Genomic DNA, 19,914 nt, shown 5'->3' with positions numbered 1-19,914 from the left:
CATTCACACACTGGGCTGAGGGTGTTAGTAGTGGAGGATGTACCACACAGAGGTGAGTTTCTCAGTGGCTTCCTGTCACTGTTATAAGCCTACAGCTTCACAGGAGGAAACCAAACCCACCAGTGTGAAGAAAAGGTTCACAACAGTAGCTGGACTTTTAAGAGTTGATGTTAAGGTGTCTGTTGAAGGAGAGGAGAGCAGGCCTGGAAGGTGTAAGCTGGACCATATGGACTCTGGAATATCAAGTAAGCTTGTGTTTCACTCTGGGAAACCAACGATCACTAATGTACTGTAGGTTTATGGAACCTGAAGAAGTGATGCATGTTCTCCGTAGCTTAAAGTGCCAGCAAAACGTCTTCACTTGCAGTTGTATGTGTATTAGATGCATGCCCTCAGTTGTAGTTGGGGTAGCCTAGTGGTTAGAGTGTTGGACCAGTGACCAGAAGGTTGTAAGTTCAAATCCCTGAGCTGACAAGAATCTGTCGTTCTGCCACTGAACAGGCAGTTAACCCACTGTTCCTAGGCTGTCATTGAAAATAAGAATTTGTTCTTAACTGACTTGCCTAGTTAAATTTAAGGTAAAAAAAAAAAAACAGTGCGATAGACAATCAGTAGTCTGATGCATTAACAAACCAATTAATCATATTGTTTATTGCTTTTCTGCCATGTCCCTCTGTGTCTGCACCTGTAGGTTCTCTCTCCAGCATGTCGATGACCCAGTCCAGCCCTGGTACCCCTGGTCGACCCCCCCACACCGCTGCCCTCGGGCCCCTCCAGGCTCCTCTCGGCACTGCTCTGGTCCAGTTCCAGCTAGGCCTCTTCAGGGAGGTGGTTCGGGTGTCTGCGGGGCAGCTCAGCTACTGCCATGCCAAGAGAGTGGCTGCAGAGATCATAGAACGCAAGGTGAACCCATAGACCTACATGCAATCACCTCATAAAGTACTGTCACCCCTGATAGAGATGAGAACAAAATACCATCAAATAAACAATACAAATACTGAGCTATAATGTATGCTCAAAATAAATGAGAGAATTGTATTATTTTAGGCTGAAATAGAAAAGTAGATTTTGTTTACCAAGTAACCATTTGTTTTCCGAAAATGCAAGGTGTAAAGGTTATTGCTACTACTAAAGATTCCTAGAGATGAAGTCAAACCAAATTGAATCTGCATTAACGTTTTACTTTTTTAAGAAACTGTATTGTGGCCTTCCATGGTTTCCTGAGCCACTGGGGTATAAAAAAATGAGTTAACACACATGTAAAATCATTTGTCATTCATCACCACGGGGAAAACAGTGGTGTAAAGTACTTAAGTAGTTTTTTGGGGTATCTGTACCTTACTCTACTATTTATATTTGACAACTTTTACTTTTACTCCGCTACATTCCAAAAGAAAATAATGTACTTTCTACTACATACATTTTACCTGGCACCCAAAAGTTGTATTCACACACTTATCAAGAGAACATCACTGGCCATCCCTACTGCCTCTGGTCTGGGAGACTCACTAAACACAAAGGCTTTTTTCTGTAAATTATGTCTGAGTGTTGGAGTGTGCCCCTCGCTATCCGTCAATAAACATTGTTTTTTAATTGTGCCGTCTGGTTTGCTTAATGTAAGAAATGTTTTATAAATTTTTCTTTTACTTTTGATTACTTACCTATATTTGAGCAATTACATTTACTTTTGATAGTTAAGTACATTTAAAACCAAATATTTTGAGACTTTTACTCAAGTAGTATTTTACTGGGTGACTTTCACATTTACTTGAGTCATTTTCTATTAAGTTATAATTACTTTTACTCAAGTGTGACAAATGGGTGCTTTTTCCAACACTGGGGGAAAGGCAAAAAGCTCACAAACGAAGAGAGAAAAATGGATAGTGACCCTCATAAATCAGGCAATGGACAAAACAAATTTGCTAAAAATATCACGTACAACTATTAAGGCGGCAATTAAGAAGTTTAAAACCACTTGAACGGTGGTAAACTTGCCTGTGTATCTTGTCCACACGCACAGTGAGGAAGATGGTTCTGGAAGCAAGGAAAAGTCCAAGGGCAGTTGGAGAAATACAGAACTGCGTCTCATCTTGGGGTCACCAAGTCTCTTAATCTACAAACAATTAGAAGCCAGCTCCATGGCAATAGGCTCTTCAGGGGTGTGGCCAGTAAAAAGGCCTTTATTTAGCGTGATCAACAAATGTAAACTCCTGGAGCTTGTTAAACTGCACTGGACCCGGCGCTATGGTGATATGAGAATAGAGGTATTTGTACACCCACAACAGCAGTGGGTTTGGCATTGAAAGATGGATGCAATGTGCAAAAAATAACCTCATATCTACTGTAAAATATAGTGGTGGATATTTGATGTTATGAAGTTGTTTTGATTCCACTGGTCCTAGCGCCCTTGTTAAGGTCAACGTCATCATGAACTCTACCAAGTACCAGAACATTTTAGCCAAAAACCTTAAAAAAAGCCCTTAACCAACAATGCAGTCTTAATTCAAATAGTCTGGTTAGCCATTCGATTAGATGTTCAGGAGTCTTATGGCTTGGGGGATAGAAGCTGTTTAGAAGCCTCTTGGACCTAGACATGGTGCTACGGTACCGCTTGCCATGCGGTAGCAGAGAGAACAGTCTATGACTGGGGTGGCTGGAGTCTTCGACCATTTTTAGGGCCTTCCTCTGACACCGCCTGGTGTAGCGATCCTGGATGGCAGGAAGCTTGGCCCCAGTGATGTACTGGGCCATAAGCAGTACGCTCTGTAGCGCCTTGTGGTCGGAGGCCGAGCAGTTGCCATACCAGGCTGTGATGCAGCCAGTCAGGATGCTCTCAATGGTGCAGCTGTAGAACCTTTTGAGGATCTGAGGATTCTGCTCTGCATGCGTTGTTTGGAGTTTTTCTCTGTACTCTGAGGATGCTCTTGCAGAGTTTCAATTGGGTGTTTGTCCCATTTGTCAAATTCTTCTTTTGTAAGCGGACCCCACACTTCACTTGAATATAGCGCATTTCGTTATATTATTGAGTTGAATATTTTGAGCCAGATCCTAATTGGTATGTTTCATTTAATAGATATTTTTAATTCCATAGAAATCCCTCCTTGCTTTGTCTTTTGGTTCCTTCACAGCCAGGCTGAATGTGCCTCTGGATTCTTATTCCTAAATATGTGTAGATGTGTGTTGTATATGAGTCGAGCCCAGTAAAAATGAATATTGGTTTCCCTGACATCTGGATCGGTTCTGGAAAATAATAATTTGAGTCTTTTTGAGATTGACTGTTAGGGCCCAGGTCTGACAACTGTTTGCAGATGATCTAATTGTTGGTGTAACCCCTCTTTTGTGGGGGACAGTAGCACCAGCCCATCTGCATACAGAAGGCATTTTGTTTCCGTGTCGTTAAGAGTGAGACCAGGGGGGCTGTTGTTCTAGTGTTTATGCCAATTCATGTGTACTGTATATGAATAAATAGACTTGAGTTCAAGTTGTTCCTGGTTCACTCCGCACCCTTGGGAAAATACATGTCTATGTTTATTTCCAATTTTGACTGTTATTTCTATACATTGATTTGATGCCATGTTTTTCCAATTCATCTAATTCCCCCCCCCTCTCTGTCTCTAACTCACCTCTGTGTGAGATGGCCATGTTACTTCATCAGCCAGAGGGGCTGCCGTGTGGTTTAGCTGTGTCTGTAGCTAACTTTCCAACCACAGCCTTCCACACACACACACACACACACACACACCGCCGTGCCTGTCTCGCTCAAATCAGCCCCCTTATCCTTTGATCTTCTGACTGCTTCCAGGCAGCAGGTCAGTTGGCCCGTGTAGTCTTTGTGAGAACTTGTATGCGGTTTGTGTGAATAATCTGTATCTCTCAGATCATTGCACTTCTCCTGTCTATAGGAACAAACACCCAAACAAACACACACTCACACTTGTTTCCATCTCATTTGAAAATCTATTTTTTTTTATTTAACCTTTTATTTAACCAGGCAAGTCAGTTAAGAACAAATTCTTATTTACAATGACGGCCTAGGAACAGTGGGTTAACTGCCATAGTCAGGGGCAGAACGACAGATTTTTACCTTGTCAGCTCGGGATTCTATCAAGCAACCTTTCGGTTCCTGGCCCTAACCAATAGGTTCCTCGCTCTAACCAATAGGCTACATGCTGGCCCTAACGACAGCGCTCACATTGTTCCATGACCAGTCTCTCTCTATAATGGCCTACCCCTCCCTCAACGCCAACGTCTGTCTGCATGCTTTCGATGATGCTAACCAGACAGACCTCCTCTATAATCTGTCTCTCCTGCTCTGCCTTGAGTGATGGATCAGCCGATGTATAGATTTATTGACTAACTGATTGATCATGTTCTGTGTCCTGCAGGCTCCAGACTGTAGTGTGGTGGGTGTTGGGGAGAAGGTCCTCCTGTTCAAACACCAGACAGGCTCGGAACAACTCCTCCACAGACTCACGGACCAGGATGCACTGCTGGACGGCGACCTCATAGAGATCATCCTCTCAGGTCAGACCGGGGTTGTGTCCCAAATGGCAAGCTATTCCCTTTGTAGTGCACTACTTATGACCAGGGCCCACATATGGTTCATTGAATGTACTGAAATGTAGTACGTTAAGTGTCCAGATAAAGTAATGGAATATCTGCTCTTTATGATCTGACTCAGGATCAGCTACTGTGACGGGGATAAAGATCCACCCACACTCCCTGGCTGTCCAATCATATCGCACCCCCACCTTCTGTCATCACTGTGGGGAGATGCTGTGGGGGTTGGTACGTCAAGGGTTAAAATGTGAAGGTAAGGAAGTAGATACAGTAATAATTGATCCTTCATGTCATTAATCGCAGTAAGAACCTTCACTATTTATTTCATGTTGAATTGTGTTGAATTCTTCGTCGTATCTATCATTTTACCTAAATATATTGTCTTAATTATGTCTCACATCTCTCTCGTCTCTGTAGGTTGCGGGTTAGACTTTCATAAGCGATGTGCGCTGCAGTTGCCTAGTGACTGTAGCCGTGCACGCCGTCGTGTGTGTGGCCCCAGCCTGTCCTTATTCCCCCCTGCCAGGCCCCGGACACACTCCCTCTCCACACCTGCAGGGGGCAGTATGGAGGAGGTCAGCACCAGTCATTATGGGCCGAATCCATTCCGCTGTTTACGTGACATTTATGTGTGTGATTCTAAAATCTGACATGAAATCTTTGTTATTCTCTCTCTCGCTCCATCTTCCTCTCCCCCCTCTCTCCCTCTTCCAGATCAGTATGTTCAAGCCCAGGCCCAGACCTCCGTCGTGGGCAGATCAACCGGTGTGGCTGGGGGTGGGCCAGGGAAATGGTGGCGTGGCGGGCAGGGCCAGGGTGCCACACACCTTCCACATCCACAGCTACACCAAGCCCACCGTGTGCCAACACTGCTACCACCTCCTTAAGGGCCTGTTCCGTCAGGGCCTGCAGTGCTCCGGTGAGAGGGGCCTGAGGTCACGGGTTGAAGGTCATAGTTCAGATTGGGAGGTTGGTCACTGGGGTACTAAATACATGTATGATGCTTTTTCTAATCATACGTTTCTGAAGCAGGTATGTCAATCACTTGGTCAGATTCCAGATCTTGTGTTACAGCTGTGTCTGTAGTCTATGTACTGAAGTTGATCTCTCGCTCTCTCTCATTCATATATATATATATATATATATATATATATATATATATATAGACTGTAAGCTGAACTGCCATCGTCGCTGTGAGTCCTCCCTGGTCCCCGCTGACTGTCCTGGAGTGAGGACGAACGCCAATGGGGAAGGAGGTGCGAGACAATGACAAACATAATGGCCTTAAATGTTAACTATTCCTAATGCTTTCAAAATGAAAGAAAAACTGCATATGTAATTGACTGTGTACTGTATTTACTTATTCAGTGATAGTGTAGTATTGCGATTTAGTAGTGGTTTAGTATTGTGGTTTAATATTGCGGTTTAGTATTGTGGTTTAATATTGCGGTTTAGTATTGCGGTTTAGTTGCAGTTTAGTATTGCGGTTTAGTGTTGCGGTTTAGTGTAGTGGTTTAGTGTAGTGGTTTAGTGTAGTGGTTTAGTGTAGTGGTTTAGTATTGCGGTTTAAGGTTGCGGTTTAGTGTTGCAGTTTAGTGTAGCGGTTTAGTGTAGCGGTTTAGTGTAGCGGTTTAGTGTAGCGGTTTAGTGTAGCAGTTTAGTGTAGCGGTTTATTAGTGTTGCGGTTTAGTGTTGCGGTGTAGTGGTTTAGTGTTGTGGTTTAGTATTGATGCAGTAAAGATGTTACACAGACTCCGTGGCCAGTCTGGGCTATAAGGACGACACAGAGGAGGAGGATATGAGATGCAGTATGACATCACTAGAAGACCATGACGATGAGCCGTCTACTGAGGACCCATTCGCTGAGATCAAGGAGGTGGGACAACAGCCACCAATCACGTAAGAGGGATAACAAAATGCTGGGCTTTGATAGGATGTAAAGTTCAGTATGTTTCCACTTTGAGTTTTGATGATTACTTACTTATGATATAGTACATCAGTGTCTGTCAACTGAAGTTGTAAAAGTTCTCTCTCCCTCTTTCATCCCCCTCCCTCTCCCTCCATCCTTCCCTCTCCCTCCATCCCTCCCTCCCCTCCCTCCCTCCCTCCCACTCCACCCCCCCCAGTCCGTGTTTCAGTAGTTCTATTCCTCTGATGCGGGTGGTCCAATCAGTTCGTCACACTAAGAGAAGGACCAGTGGAGTTCTGAGAGAGGGCTGGCTACTGCATCACACCAACACCGACACACTGGTGAGAACACACACACACACACACAGTAGCTGCGGAGGGGGAGGGGGATGCAGAAGAACATTTGTTTTACCCGCGCTGAAGACGTCTACATCGGTCTGCTAATACAGGACCAGTAAAGGCCCAGTGCATGTATTTGTAAATGTAACTTATTTCTATGTGAACTGAAATGGTCTATTCATTTATTTTACTAGACTCTCTTAACCAGAGCAATATACAGCAGTGAGTGCATACATTTTCACTCTGGTCCCCCGTGGGAATCGAACCCACAACCCGAGCATTGTAAGCACCATGCTGAGCCACATCGCAAACCACTTGATGTCTCAATGTACTCAGTTACCGTATTGAACATTGTTTTTCTTCATGGCGATGGAAAGTCTACAGGTTCTAACCTAGATGACCAGCCTATATACAATACAGTAACGCACATTTACATGAAGTGGTTTGTAAGGATGGTAAATGAAAACTGCACAGAAAGTGGTTGTTTTCCATGTTATTTCATCAAGATTAATTTGATGTGGATTTTTGGGTCTTTGCCTAAAACAAAAGAGGGCTCCCGAGTGGCGCAGCGGTCTAAGGCACTGCATCTTAGTGCTAGAGGCATCACTACAGACCCTGGTTTGATTCCAGACTGTATCACAACCGGATGTGATTGGGAGCCCCATAAGGCAGCACTCAATAATATATATGTTTTTTTTATCCCCCCCTCCCTCCCACACACACACACAGAGAGAGACAGAGAACACCTATAACATACTTTCCTATTGTTTTTGTCAGAGGAAACGTCATTACTGGATATTGGACTGGAAGAATATTACTCTGTATCAGAATGAGACAAGCACCAAGTACTACAAGGTAGGTCACTGGTTGTTGCTTAGCCTCAGACCTCACTGCCCCTATCTGAGATATCTACTGCAGCCCTTTGTGCTGTTGTCTGTGCCCAACAATTTTTGTACCATGTTTTGTGCTGCTACCATGTTGTGTTGCTACCATACTGTGTTGAGTTACCAAGAGTCCCATTGGCCCAGCGTCGTCTGGGTTAGGCCTGGGTAGGCCGTCATTGTAAACAAGAATTTGATCTTAACTGACTTGCCTAGTTAAATCAAATTATCCCATGTCTCATTCTTTTCCTTACATTTTCATCCATTCTCCTTCCCGTCTTCCCTCCCTCCCTCCCTCCCTCCCTCCCTCCCTCCCTCCCTCCCTCCCTCCCTCCCTCCCTCCCTCCCTCCCGTCTTCCCTCCCTCCCGTCTTCCCTCCCCTCCCTCCCTCCCTCCCGTCTTCCCTCCCTCCCTCCCGTCTTCCCTCCCTCCCTCCCTCCCTCCCTCCCTCCCTCCCTCCCTCCCTCCCTCCCTCCCTCCCTCCCTCCCTCCCTCCCTCCCTCCCTTCCCTCCCTCCCTCCCTCCCTCCTTCCCTCCCTCCTCCCTCCCTCCCTCCCTCCCTCCTTCCCTCCCTCCCCCTCCCTCCTTCCCTCCCTCCCTCCCTCCCTCCTTCCCTCCCTCCCTCCCTCCCTCCTTCCCTCCCTCCCTCCCTCCATCCCGTCTTCCCTCCCTCCCTCCCTCCATCCCGTCTTCCCTACCTCCATCTCTAGGAGCTTCCTCTGTCTAACGTGCTGCAGGTGCGAGGCCCCGCCCAGCTGTCTGGCCCCTTGTTGCCAGACAACAGTGCGCACTCGTTCGAGGTGGTGACGGCCACGCTGGTATACTGTGTGCTGGCGGGCAGGGACGGGCAGGCCTGGGAGACCGCAGTACGCCAGGCTCTGATGCCCGTCCAGAGCAGCGGGCAGGCGGGCAAACAGGGACAGGGTGAGTCAGAGAGTTAGCTAGCATGTTTGGACTGTGGTAGAAGTGTAGTCAAAGACAGTACAGTATGAAGACGGGCAGAATCCCTGATCACACTTGTAGGCGACGTTGGCTAGCTAAACTCATGTGCATAAATGGGTAATCGGGTCTAACGGTCGACTCGCGGCGAACTGCACATGTACAGGCCGTCCAATCAAATGCACTCCATCCATATATAAGTTGTTGATGAAAATGAAAACGTTAGTATGTCACTTTTTTACGAGGTAAAATAAGGCCTGAAAACTACGGCATTTATTTTTTCAGCAGCAAGAGAGGAGTTAGCACAATTATTCAATAGGTTTCTCCGCAATGACAATCTCAATACGGTCAAATTGCTTCTCCGCATTTCTCCCTTTGTTATTGGTTAATCAAACAAAATGATTTAATCTGAACTATAGTGAATGGTTAAGAGGTGGGGACCCTCAGCAACAGGGTTCCAGCCAGTGAGGGGCCTAAGGAGGTACATGCTGGTGATCCCCATGCCTGTTTGTGCTGCTGCCATTCCCCATCACAGACATAGAGTAGAGGAACACACAGATGTCAATGGGCAATTTATTTTCATCAAGAAACTGGAACAAGGCAATGGTAATGGTCATTGAATTACCAGCTGGAATGTTGATTATTTCTCCAAATGTGCTTATGATTTGAGAGTTTATTGCTGTGGTATCTTATCACCACACAGTTGCTTCTTGTTTGTGACTTTCATCAATAATCAACGAGTAAGACTCATTCCCAATGTCCTTTATTAGCTCAGGCCCTATAAATGCATTTATGAGCTCTGTGCATTTTGTTCTGTGGATAGTGATTCCTTTATTAGCAATGTCTTCAACAACACATCCCAGGTGATCCACAGTTGCAATGCTGGAGCTGCATGCAATATGTGCAGCCATCTGTAACTCTGATCGTTTAACTGTGTTATTCTCCCGTACAAATGTAGTTCCTGTGTCAGACAATGTTCTTGCATTAGAAAATGGAGCCGCATTTCTCTTGTTTCTCCGTTTGTGCATGAGAATTAAGATCGGCGTGATGGACTCGATTTTGTTTTGCAATAACGTTACACACCGTAAGCTTGTCTGTCATCTCCTGGGGTGCTCTTAGTCCATTCCTCTATATCCCGTTCTTTTTCCCAGTCGTTGCGATATTTTTGCCCATATTTTGCCCATTTACCTGGCATTCTGACAGTATAATCGTATCTTGCCAGTAAACTGGCGCGTCAAACCGGTTCGTTCCTCTGACTTCAACTTTCTGCCCAATGTTCGCTAGTTAGCTGGATACATACACAGAGGAAGCACATTGTTCGATCCTCTCTGAAACTATTGGACGATTATTTGTCAGTTTCTCTCCCACCCTGTGTTGGCCTTAAATATTGGTAGGACTGGGGGCGGTCAGGGTACAAAGAAAGAAGCAAATCATTTTGAGGGAGAAGTATGTAGCTGTCGAGCGCTGCTGTTCGTTGAATTCATGGTGCGGTAGACTCTCTCGACACACACTCCCCCCGGTTCGCCCCTCACTTCCACTGACTGTACATGAAGCTCCATCCCCGCCACCACTCACTAACTCTCAGCAGCAGCCTGCCTCACTGCCTGCTAGTCAGCAGCAGTTGGTCACAGTGAAATTCATAGATGATAAAAAAAGAGAAATGCCGTGGCGGCCGCAGTGCAATATAGAAGTAGCCCCAAAACCCGCAACCCATATATGCTCACCTGCGATATCGTTTTCAAAGTAGAACAATGTACAGGAAAACCGCGAACATTGCAAACCTTATTAACATGTTCAACTACGTAAGACATTGGAATCTAGGTCATGCCTTTAGATTTTGAGAACATTTTAAATTAAGGAAGTATGTGTCACTTCTCTCATTGGCCGTGTTCGAGAGCATCAAAAAGACTGCAGGTGACTGCCGAATGACTGATCTACAAATCACCTCATAAAAAACGACTCGTTATTATTTGTAGATCAGTCAGTCACAATTTATCCCTGCTATACATTGCGTTTTTGATCCTCTTGAACACGGCCTATTGAAACTCAGCCTGGTCTGCGTGGTCTGTTTCGCAAATGTTCCCGGTAGTCTCACAATGTTGCACCTCTGGGTTTAGAAACTCTGTGGTGTCGTATTGTTCTGAGACATGCAAATGAGTGACATCCGAGTAATGTATTTAGACAGTTTGTTCATTGAGGTTTCTGTCTGAACCCTCTGTGAGCACCCTGACTCTCCACCATGGCATCCTGTGTCACTGTTGGCCAAACTCTCCATATCTCTGTGACATGCCAAGGGATGGTCTCTCACTTGGTTTGCATAAAGATTTTGAAGTAAAGCTGTCATCGTAAGGGATGTTAGATTTAGTTCATGTCCATGCTCATATTCCATAACTTTTGATCAAAGAATACTCTTTCTGTTATAGACCATGGACCCCAGAGTGGAGAGAAACCAGTAAGTGGGAGGGGTTGGGTAGGATGGAGGGTAATGGATCTATATTGTGTATGAACTCTCAAAGACTTGTTGCTTTTGTCTGAAATGGATAGATGAGTAACTAACACTGTATTTGTGTGTTCTGTACATTCGTGTTTGTGTGTGTGTGTATTTATGTGTGTGTGTCTTTCAGGACATCAGTTCAGTGTATCAGATCTTCACTGATGAGGTGCTTGGTTCAGGACAGTTTGGAGTGGTGTATGGAGGTGGGTTTGACATCACTCTACATACGATACGTTACACTAGAAGAGATCCTTTCTATACTGTTACCTGTTAGGAACATTTAGTTTCTTCTATTCAGGTGATATACTGTATTATCATTGTATTAGATGGCTAGCTGAGAGTCTACTCTCGTCCCCAGGCACCCACAGACAGTCTGGTCACCCAGTGGCCATCAAGGTCATTGACAAAACCCGTTTCCCTACCAAACAGGAGAGACAGTTGAGGAACGAGCAGGCAATTCTACAGGTGAAGGTTCTAGATCTGTGTGTTTGGATTCAATTTGTATTACAGGGAGTTAAAGTATTTAAAATTAACATGGCTCCCGAGTGGCGCAGCGGTCGAAGGCACTGCATCTCAGTGCTTGAGGCATCACAACAGACATCCTGGTTTGAATCCAGGCTGTTTCACAACCGGCCGTGTTTGAGTGTCCCCTAGGGCGGTGCACAATTGGCCCAGTGTCATCTGGGTTTGGCCGTCATTGTAACTGATTTGCCTAGTTCAATGAAGGTTAAATAAATAAATAAATCCATTGTGTGTGTGTGTGTTCAGAATCTGTCTCACCTGGGCGTAGTTCTACTGGAGGGAATGTTTGAGACCCTGGAGCATGTCTTTGTTGTCATGGAGAAGCTCCATGGAGACATGCTGGAGATGATTTTGTCCAATGAAAAGGGCCGTCTGCCAGAGCGCACGACACGCTTCCTGGTTACACAGGTACTGGTCACGTAGCAAGGGAACACTGATTGTTTCTTCAACCGTCTGCGGTACTGAAGTAGTTCTGGGGAAAAGTAGTACTTTTCTTTTAGAATACTTGTCTGTCATAATTTGCTGCATATGTGTGTGTGTGTGTAGATTCTAGAGGCCCTGCGCTACCTGCACTTCAAACACATTGCTCACTGTGACCTGAAACCTGAGAATGTATTGGTGGCCTCCCCAGATCCTTTCCCTCAGGTAGGTGTGTGTGCACTTGTCAATCTCCCTCAGTTTGTCTGTGAGACTCTCTACTTGGTTTATAATTCTTCCAACATCAGACTTTACGCTGACTCCTCTCCTCCTTCCTCTCAGGTTAAGCTGTGTGACTTTGGCTTCGCCCGAATCATCGGCGAGAGGTCTTTCCGCCGCTCAGTGGTGGGCACGCCGGCCTACCTGGCGCCCGAGGTCATCAGTATCCATGGTTACAACCGTTCGCTGGACATGTGGGCGGTGGGCGTGGTCCTGTACGTCAGCCTGAGCGGAACGTTCCCCTTCAATGAGGATGAGGACATCAGTCAGCAGATCACCAACGCTACCTTCATGTACCCCCGTCTGCTCTGGTCTAACATCTCACTAGAGGGTGAGCAGAGTTTTCCCCTAGTGTTTTGTCAAAGGCGGGGAGCAGAGGCCAATGAATCAGCGTTCAGGGCTGACATTGCCTCTCCTCTCTGTCTCTGTTTCTCTCTGTCTCTGTAGCGGTGAGTCTGATCAACAACCTTCTCCAGGTGTCAGTGAGACGTAGGTTCAGCGTGGGGAAGGCCCTGGGACACGCCTGGCTACAGGTAAGATACCTCAACCTGTATGAATGGACAATCACTGACAGGCTGGGGGGTTATTTAGGATACTGTGTAGAGGTAGGAATTCAGATGTTTTCTGAAGATGCCAGGGACTCTGCTCTCCTAGCGTCATGTGGAAGCTTGTTCCACCATTGGTGTATCAGGACAGAGAAGGGATTTGACTGGGCTGAGCGGGAGCTGACCACACGTAGGGGTGGGAGGACCAAGAAACCCTAGCCATAACTCTAACACATACCATAACCCTATCCCAACCCTTCTCCTAACCATTTACCATAACCCTATCCCAACACTTCTCCTAACCATTTACCATAACCCTATTCTTAACCAAAACCATGACCTTAACACCCCAGAACTTCCAGTTGTGGTGTGACCTGAGGGAGTTTGAGCAGAGGATGGGCTGCCAGTACCTGACCCATAAGGGAGACGAGGACCGCTGGAGACACCACGCCCAGGAGAGAGGCCTGCTCTTCCCTTCTCACCTCCCCTGGACCCCCGGGCACGAAAACAGCCTCTGACCCTAGGCCCAAAGGTGAAAGGTCAATGGACGGACAAGATGACTACTGGTGTGTTTCAGTGGTGACCAGCAAAAAGAAAATGAATTCTGTTGAAATGATAAAGAAGCACACAGCGAACTATGTTTTCTTTTTATGGACAAAAGTCTTATATGATCACTGTGATTTTTTTAGCCATGATACCCCTATACTGCCTGCATCTGAGTGATGGAAGCCAGGAGAACAGGCCGTGGCTCGGGTGTGTGAAGTCCTCGATGATCTTCTTGGCCTTCCTGTGACACCTGGTGTTGTAGGTGTCCTGGAGGTCAGACAGTGAGCACCCGATGGTGCGTTGGGCTGAGCGTACCACCCTCTGTAGAGCCTTGCGATCAGTGTGGTTGCGGTCACAGGCCGTGATGCTCTCGATACCCCTGTCCACTTGATGGTGCTGCTCACCAAACAATAAACAGTATTGCTAATCCCTTGACTCGACACTCAGTAACTTGCTTAATTTTTTATCAAATATTTGCAAATGTATGGTGTTTAAAATCATCTATATAGAGTGAAAAATAGATACATTTAATTGGTTCTATTGTTTAGGGGGTCAATATTAAAGCCTCTAAAAGGGTTTAAATCTCGGTTGTCTTTCTATCTCTATCGCTCTCTCCTCCCCCTTTCCCTCTAACCCCGCCCTCTGGCAAAACCCCTCCCACAACCTCTTCTGAGAAAACAAAACTGATCAGTCTCATCTCTCTCTCCAGAGGAGTCATGCCCATAGGGGGCACAGATTTATCCTGTTTAATTTTTGTTGTTTCTCTGTAATAATACTAGCAACCTAGCAATTGTATAAAGTTGAATTTAGCTAGCCCAGATAGGTTCCCAATCTCCCAACCTCATAGCTAGCTACTAAGAAGCCATTTCTAGAGTAGCTAGCTTGTCTAACTATAGTATATTAGCTGGCATGCCTGCTGGCAAGGTTGGTGGACTTTAGAAAAGCAAGGAATAACTGAAGGTACTAAATAATTCCTTTCAATCTTATGCCCAGATTTTAGAAGAGATGCAGAGAAGGGTATTTAGTTTCTTTATAAAAAGAACAACCAGTCTGGAGGGTACAGACAGCTTAAGAGTTATGTTTAAATACGCAGAAAAATTGACATTTTTTAAATAGAATTAAGCATAGCGAGTGTGGCTCTAGATATCAGGAAAAAGATTATTCAGGTGTTTGAAACATGCTAAATTCTCCACCTTTCAGACTGACGGCCTAGCTCCCTCCAGAACTCCCTCAAGCCTCCTCATGTACTTTGTTCCCCCTCAGACTTTTGGGCTGCAAGACGCCTCTGTCTCTCTCTGTCTCTCTCTGTCTGTCTTTGTCAGTCTGTATGTCACACTCTCTTCTCTCTCTCTGAACTGTTTGTGCTTTTTCCTACTCCATTTCCATTATCAATCCAAACTGATCGGAGTCTCTGTGTGGTCTGTCTGTGTGCGAGTGAACAACAGTCCAAATGGCTCAACAAGGATGTCTGCTGAACCAGGACCAGCTCTGTTGTTCTTTCTGTATGGATCTACAGAAGGAGCCAGTCACTATCCCCATGTGGACACAGTTACTGCTGGAGCTGTATTGAGGGATGCCTGGATCAAGATGATTGGAAGGGTGTCTTCAGCTGCCCCCAGTGCAGGAAAAACCTTCACTCAAAGGCCAACTTTGATGAAAATTAGCATGCTGGCTGAGGCGGTGGAGAAACGGAAGAAGACAGGACTCCAGGCTGCTCCCACTCCTGATCTGTGCTATGCTGGACCTGGAGATGTGGCCTGTGATTTCTGCACTGTGACCAGAAACCCCTCATGTCCTGTCTGGGGTCTTACTGTGAGACTCACCTCCAATCTCACTATGAAATCCCTGGACTTAAGAAGCACAAGTTGGTCAAAGCCACCGCCCAACTACAGGAGCAGATATGTTCTCATCATGACAAACTGCTGGAGGTTTACTGTCGTACTGATCAACAGTGTATCTGTTATCTGTGTGTTATGGATGAACATAAAGTGTCAGCTGCAGCAGAGAGAACTGAGAAACAGGTAAGACCAGAACAACTTGTTGGAGATGAACAAATCATTTAAGACCATATGGGAGGGCTGTTTGAATTTGAGAGAACATATGCAGTTAGTTATTCACATGAAAAAGATTATCCAAATGTATCACCATTTGCTGCTATCAAATCCCATCTCATTTTATGAGTCCAAAGTTCAGTCTGAGCTCTCTGATACATGTACTGTAAAGCAATAATCATTGAACTAACAACCTAGATAATATGACTTAGTATGCTAATATCCTTACAAACATACAATTGGCTGTGCCATATGGTGTCATATTATTTTGACATTAAACATTGACATTAGAAGAGTTTGGACCAATAAAGCTTGATTGGTCAATGAAGAGTGTTTCTCCACAGAGCCAGCTGGGGATGAGTCAGCAGTTCCAGCAGAGTCCAGGACAGAGAGAAGGTTCTGAAGGAGCTCCAACAGGCTGAGGAGATTCTCAAGGTGAGTATTCTATTTTTACCTGAATAGAGACACCCTTTCACTTCCCTGCAAATAAAATACAATTGTATTAGTCACATAAAACAGATTGTATTGCAGGTGTAGAGGAATGCTTATGTTCCAAGCTTCGACAGTGCAGGGATATCTAACAACACAAATCAATACACACAAATGTGTTTTAATTTTTTAATAATAAAATATAGAAATATTAGGATGAGGAATGTCGGAAAGCACAATATAAATACATATACAGTGCCTTGCGAAAGTATTCGGCCCCCTTGAACTTTGCGACCTTTTGCCACATTTCAGGCTTCAATCTTCAAGATATAAAACTGTATTTTTTTGTGAAGAATCAACAACAAGTGGGACACAATCATGAAGTGGAACGGCATTTATTGGATATTTCAAACTTTTTTAACAAATCAAAAACTGAAAAATTGGGTGTGCAAAATTATTCAGCCCCTTTACTTTCAGTGCAGCAAACTCTCTCCAGAAGTTCAGTGAGGATCTCTGAATGATCCAATGTTGACCTAAATGACTAATGATGATAAATACAATCCACCTGTGTGTAATCAAGTCTCCGTATAAGTGCACCTGCACTGTGATAGTCTCAGAGGTCCGTTAAAAGCATAGAGAGCATCATGAAGAACAAGGAACACACCAGGCAGGTCCGAGATACTGCTGTGAAGAAGTTTAAAGCCGGATTTGGATACAAAAAGATTTCCCAAGCTTTAAACATCCCAAGGAGCACTGTGCAAGCGATAATATTGAAATGGAACCACTGCAAATCTACCAGGACCTGGCCGTCCCTCTAAACTTTCAGCTCATACAAGGAGAAGACTGATTAGAGATGCAGCAAAGAGGCCCATGATCACTCTGGATGAACTGCAGAGATCTACAGCTGAGGTGGGAGACTCTGTCCATAGGACAACAATCAGTTGTATATTGCACAAATCTGGCCTTTATGGAGGAGTGGCAAGAAGAAAGCCATTTCTTAAAGATATCCATAAAAAGTGTCGTTTAAAGTTTGCCACAAGCCACCTGGGAGACACACCAAACATGTGGAAGAAGGTGCTCTGGTCAGATGAAACCAAAATTGAACTTTTTGGCAACAATGCAAAACGTTATGTTTGGCGTAAAAGCAACACAGCTCATCACTCTGAACACACCATCCCCACTGTCAAACATGGTGGTGGCAGCATCATGGTTTGGGCCTGCTTTTCTTCAGCAGGGACAGGGAAGATGGTTAAAATTGATGGGAAGATGGATGGAGCCAAATACAGGACCATTCTGGAAGAAAACCTGATGGAGTCTGCAAAAGACCTGAGACTGGGACGGAGATTTGTCTTCCAACAAGACAATGATCCAAAACATAAAGCAAAATCTACAATGGAATGGTTCAAAAATAAACATATCCAGGTGTTAGAATGGCCAAGTAAAAGTCCAGACCTGAATCCAATCGAGAATCTGTGGAAAGAACTGAAAACTGCTGTTCACAAATGCTCTCCATCCAACCTCACTGAGCTCGAGCTGTTTTGCAAGGAGGAATGGGAAAAATTTCAGTCTCTCGATGTGCAAACTGATAGAGACATACCCCAAGCGACTTACAGCTGTAATCGCAGCAAAAGGTGGTGCTACAAAGTTAACTTAAGGGGGCTGAATAATTTTGCACGCCCAATTTTTCAGTTTTTGATTTGTTAAAAAAGTTTGAAATATCCAATAAATGTCGTTCCACTTCATGATTGTGTCCCACTTGTTGTTGATTCTTCACAAAAAATACAGTTTTATATCTTTGTTTGAAGCCTGAAATGTGGCAAAAGGTCGCAAAGTTCAAGGGGGCCGAATACTTTCGCAAGGCACTGTATATGTATATGATGGGACGTATAGACATTACGGACATGTATATATGGATTGAATATGTAGTTTATTTGTATAATATGTAGGATAGAATAGTATTTGTACAGCAATTATTATATAGGATAGGTCTTGTCTAGAGTACAGTATATACATATGAAGGGTGTAAAACAGTATGTAAACATTACTGAAGTGACCAGTGTTCCATGACTATGTACCTAGGGCAGCGGTCTCTAAGGTGCAGGGTTGAGTAACTGGGTGTTAGCCGGTTAGTGCCAGTAGCTAAAGTTCAGGGCAGGGTACTGGGCGGAGGCCGGCTATTGGTGACTATTTAACTGTCAGGTGGCCTTGAGATAGAAGCTGTTGTTCCTTCTCTCTGTCCCAGCTTTGAAGCACCTGTACTGACCTCGCCTTCTGGATGCTAGTGTGGTGAACAGGCCGTGGTTCGTGTGGCTGAAGTCCTTGATGATCTTCTTGGCCTTCCTGTGACACCGGGTGCTGTAGGTGTCCTGGAGGGCAGGCAGTGTGCCCCTGGTGTTGTGTTGGGCAGACCGCACCACCCCCTGGAGAGCCCTGCGGTTGCAAATCAAATCAAACTGTCTGTCACATGCGTCGAATACAACAGATGTAACGAGGCTATATACAGCACCTGGTGTTGAAGGCTGAGCTGTAGTCAATGAACAGCATTCCTACATAAGTATTCCTCTTGTCCAGATGGGACAGGGCAGTGTGCAGTGCTATGGAGATTGCATCATCCGTGGATCTATAGGGTCGGTATGCAAATTGCAGTGGTTCTGAGGCAATGATGGGCAACTGGCGGCCCGCAGACAAATAAAAATAAATGGTTTATTTTTATTATTGAGGGGGGGGGGACTCAGTCGGGGTCTCAATTTACTGTTGAGATTCAGAATAATAGAATACAGAAGGTGCCATTTTGAAATTTGGTTGTGCATCAGCAGTCACTCAATTATCCCATGTCAGATATTTGATTTATTTATTGGTAAGTTAGTCTAGCAGCCAGCTATCTCAGCTTGTAGTAAGCAATACTGACTGGGATGAGGCACATTGATCATCAGTTATCATATAAAAAATTGCAAACATTTGCCTCACCTTATTGCAAAATGTGTAGAATTGCAGGAAATGAGTTGTAAATGGAACATTGTTCTCTCCGCCCCATGGCATCATGAGTAGAATTGTTTGAAATGAGGTATAAAATTGCAAAATGTTCTCTCTGCCCCATTGCAAAATGTGTAGAATTTCAGCAAACTTGTTTGAACACAACAGCATTGGAGTTGTATCATGCAGCATTGCAGGAAATTAATAAATAATAATCTTCACTGTCATGGAGTCCGCTTAAAAATTTTTTTTCTCCCAAGTGAGGGGTGGGGTTGGGGGGTTCAGAGTGCTTACACAGACTGACAAGCCACTGCGCCCCCTCATGATGAGTTCCAGTGTTTTGTGGCTCCCACCCCCATAAAAGATGTCCATTCCTGGTGTAATGTGGAGGTGATATGATCCTTGACTCTCAAAGCAGACCAGAGAACAGTTCTTAAAATGTGGGTCTGTTTATCACAGAGATACATTCAATTGTTATATTTAATTGTGTGCTCTTTATCCTGAAGTAACTAACAGTGTCTATTTACTGACACTCCTCACAAACCCTAAAATATACATGTGAATATATAACAAAAGTAGATATAGTCAGACTAGTTAGCTGCTTATCTGATTTTCATATTTCTAGAATCTCTACTCCGCTATAATCAGAGACAGGGCAGTATTTGACTTAACAATCCCACTTTATTTGAAGTGCATCTTATGAAAGCTTCATAAAGCCTTCATATTGGCTTCCTAAGCGCTACATACAGTGCCTTGCGAATGTATTCGGCCCCCTTGAACTTTGCGACCTTTTGCCACATTTCACGCTTCAAACATAAAGATATAAAACTGTATTTTTTGTGAAGAATCAACAACAAGTGGGACACAATCATGAAGTGGAATGACATTTATTGGATATTTCAAACTTTTTTAACAAATCAAAAACTGAAAAATTGGGCGTGCAAAATTATTCAGCCCCCTTAAGTTAATACTTTGTAGCGCCACCTTTTGCTGCGATTACAGCTGTAAGTCGCTTGGGGTATGTCTCTATC

The 19,914-nt window shown here is 44.7% G+C and overlaps 1 protein-coding gene and 1 pseudogene across 2 annotated transcripts; both read left to right on the top strand.

The window, feature by feature from the left end:
* Positions 1-131: 131 nt before the first annotated feature.
* LOC135510416 (serine/threonine-protein kinase D3-like) lies at positions 132-14,858 on the top strand. Of its 2 annotated transcripts, XM_064931310.1 has the most exons (20): positions 132-245; positions 692-903; positions 4,386-4,524; positions 4,682-4,813; positions 4,978-5,135; positions 5,275-5,479; positions 5,727-5,816; positions 6,312-6,459; positions 6,687-6,810; positions 7,585-7,662; positions 8,399-8,612; positions 11,051-11,079; positions 11,252-11,324; positions 11,480-11,586; positions 11,890-12,051; positions 12,190-12,288; positions 12,403-12,670; positions 12,787-12,872; positions 13,238-13,450; positions 13,574-14,858. In XM_064931310.1, the coding sequence occupies exons 1-19, from the start codon at positions 227-229 to the stop codon at positions 13,400-13,402; spliced, it is 2,508 nt and encodes an 835-aa protein (XP_064787382.1). In that variant the 5' UTR covers positions 132-226; the 3' UTR covers positions 13,403-13,450; positions 13,574-14,858. The 2 variants fall into 2 exon arrangements, with proteins under 2 accessions (XP_064787382.1, XP_064787380.1); XM_064931308.1 differs by having other exon boundaries at positions 13,238-14,858.
* Positions 14,859-14,863: 5 nt separating this feature from the next.
* On the top strand, positions 14,864-19,548 carry LOC135510433 (E3 ubiquitin/ISG15 ligase TRIM25-like; annotated as a pseudogene).
* Positions 19,549-19,914: the final 366 nt, after the last annotated feature.

This window comes from Oncorhynchus masou, chromosome 23 (genome assembly GCF_036934945.1).
Source record: "Oncorhynchus masou masou isolate Uvic2021 chromosome 23, UVic_Omas_1.1, whole genome shotgun sequence".
Taxonomy (NCBI): domain Eukaryota; kingdom Metazoa; phylum Chordata; class Actinopteri; order Salmoniformes; family Salmonidae; genus Oncorhynchus; species Oncorhynchus masou.
This window is presented reverse-complemented; position numbering and strand designations above follow the sequence as displayed.

Excerpts from the sequence above, each read along its gene's own strand:
- LOC135510416 (XM_064931310.1), top strand. Across the intron at positions 4,814-4,977 it reads TCAAGGGTTAAAATGTGAAG|GTTGCGGGTTAGACTTTCAT; the intron begins GTAAGGAAGTAG and ends TCGTCTCTGTAG. Across the intron at positions 7,663-8,398 it reads CAAGCACCAAGTACTACAAG|GAGCTTCCTCTGTCTAACGT; the intron begins GTAGGTCACTGG and ends CTCCATCTCTAG.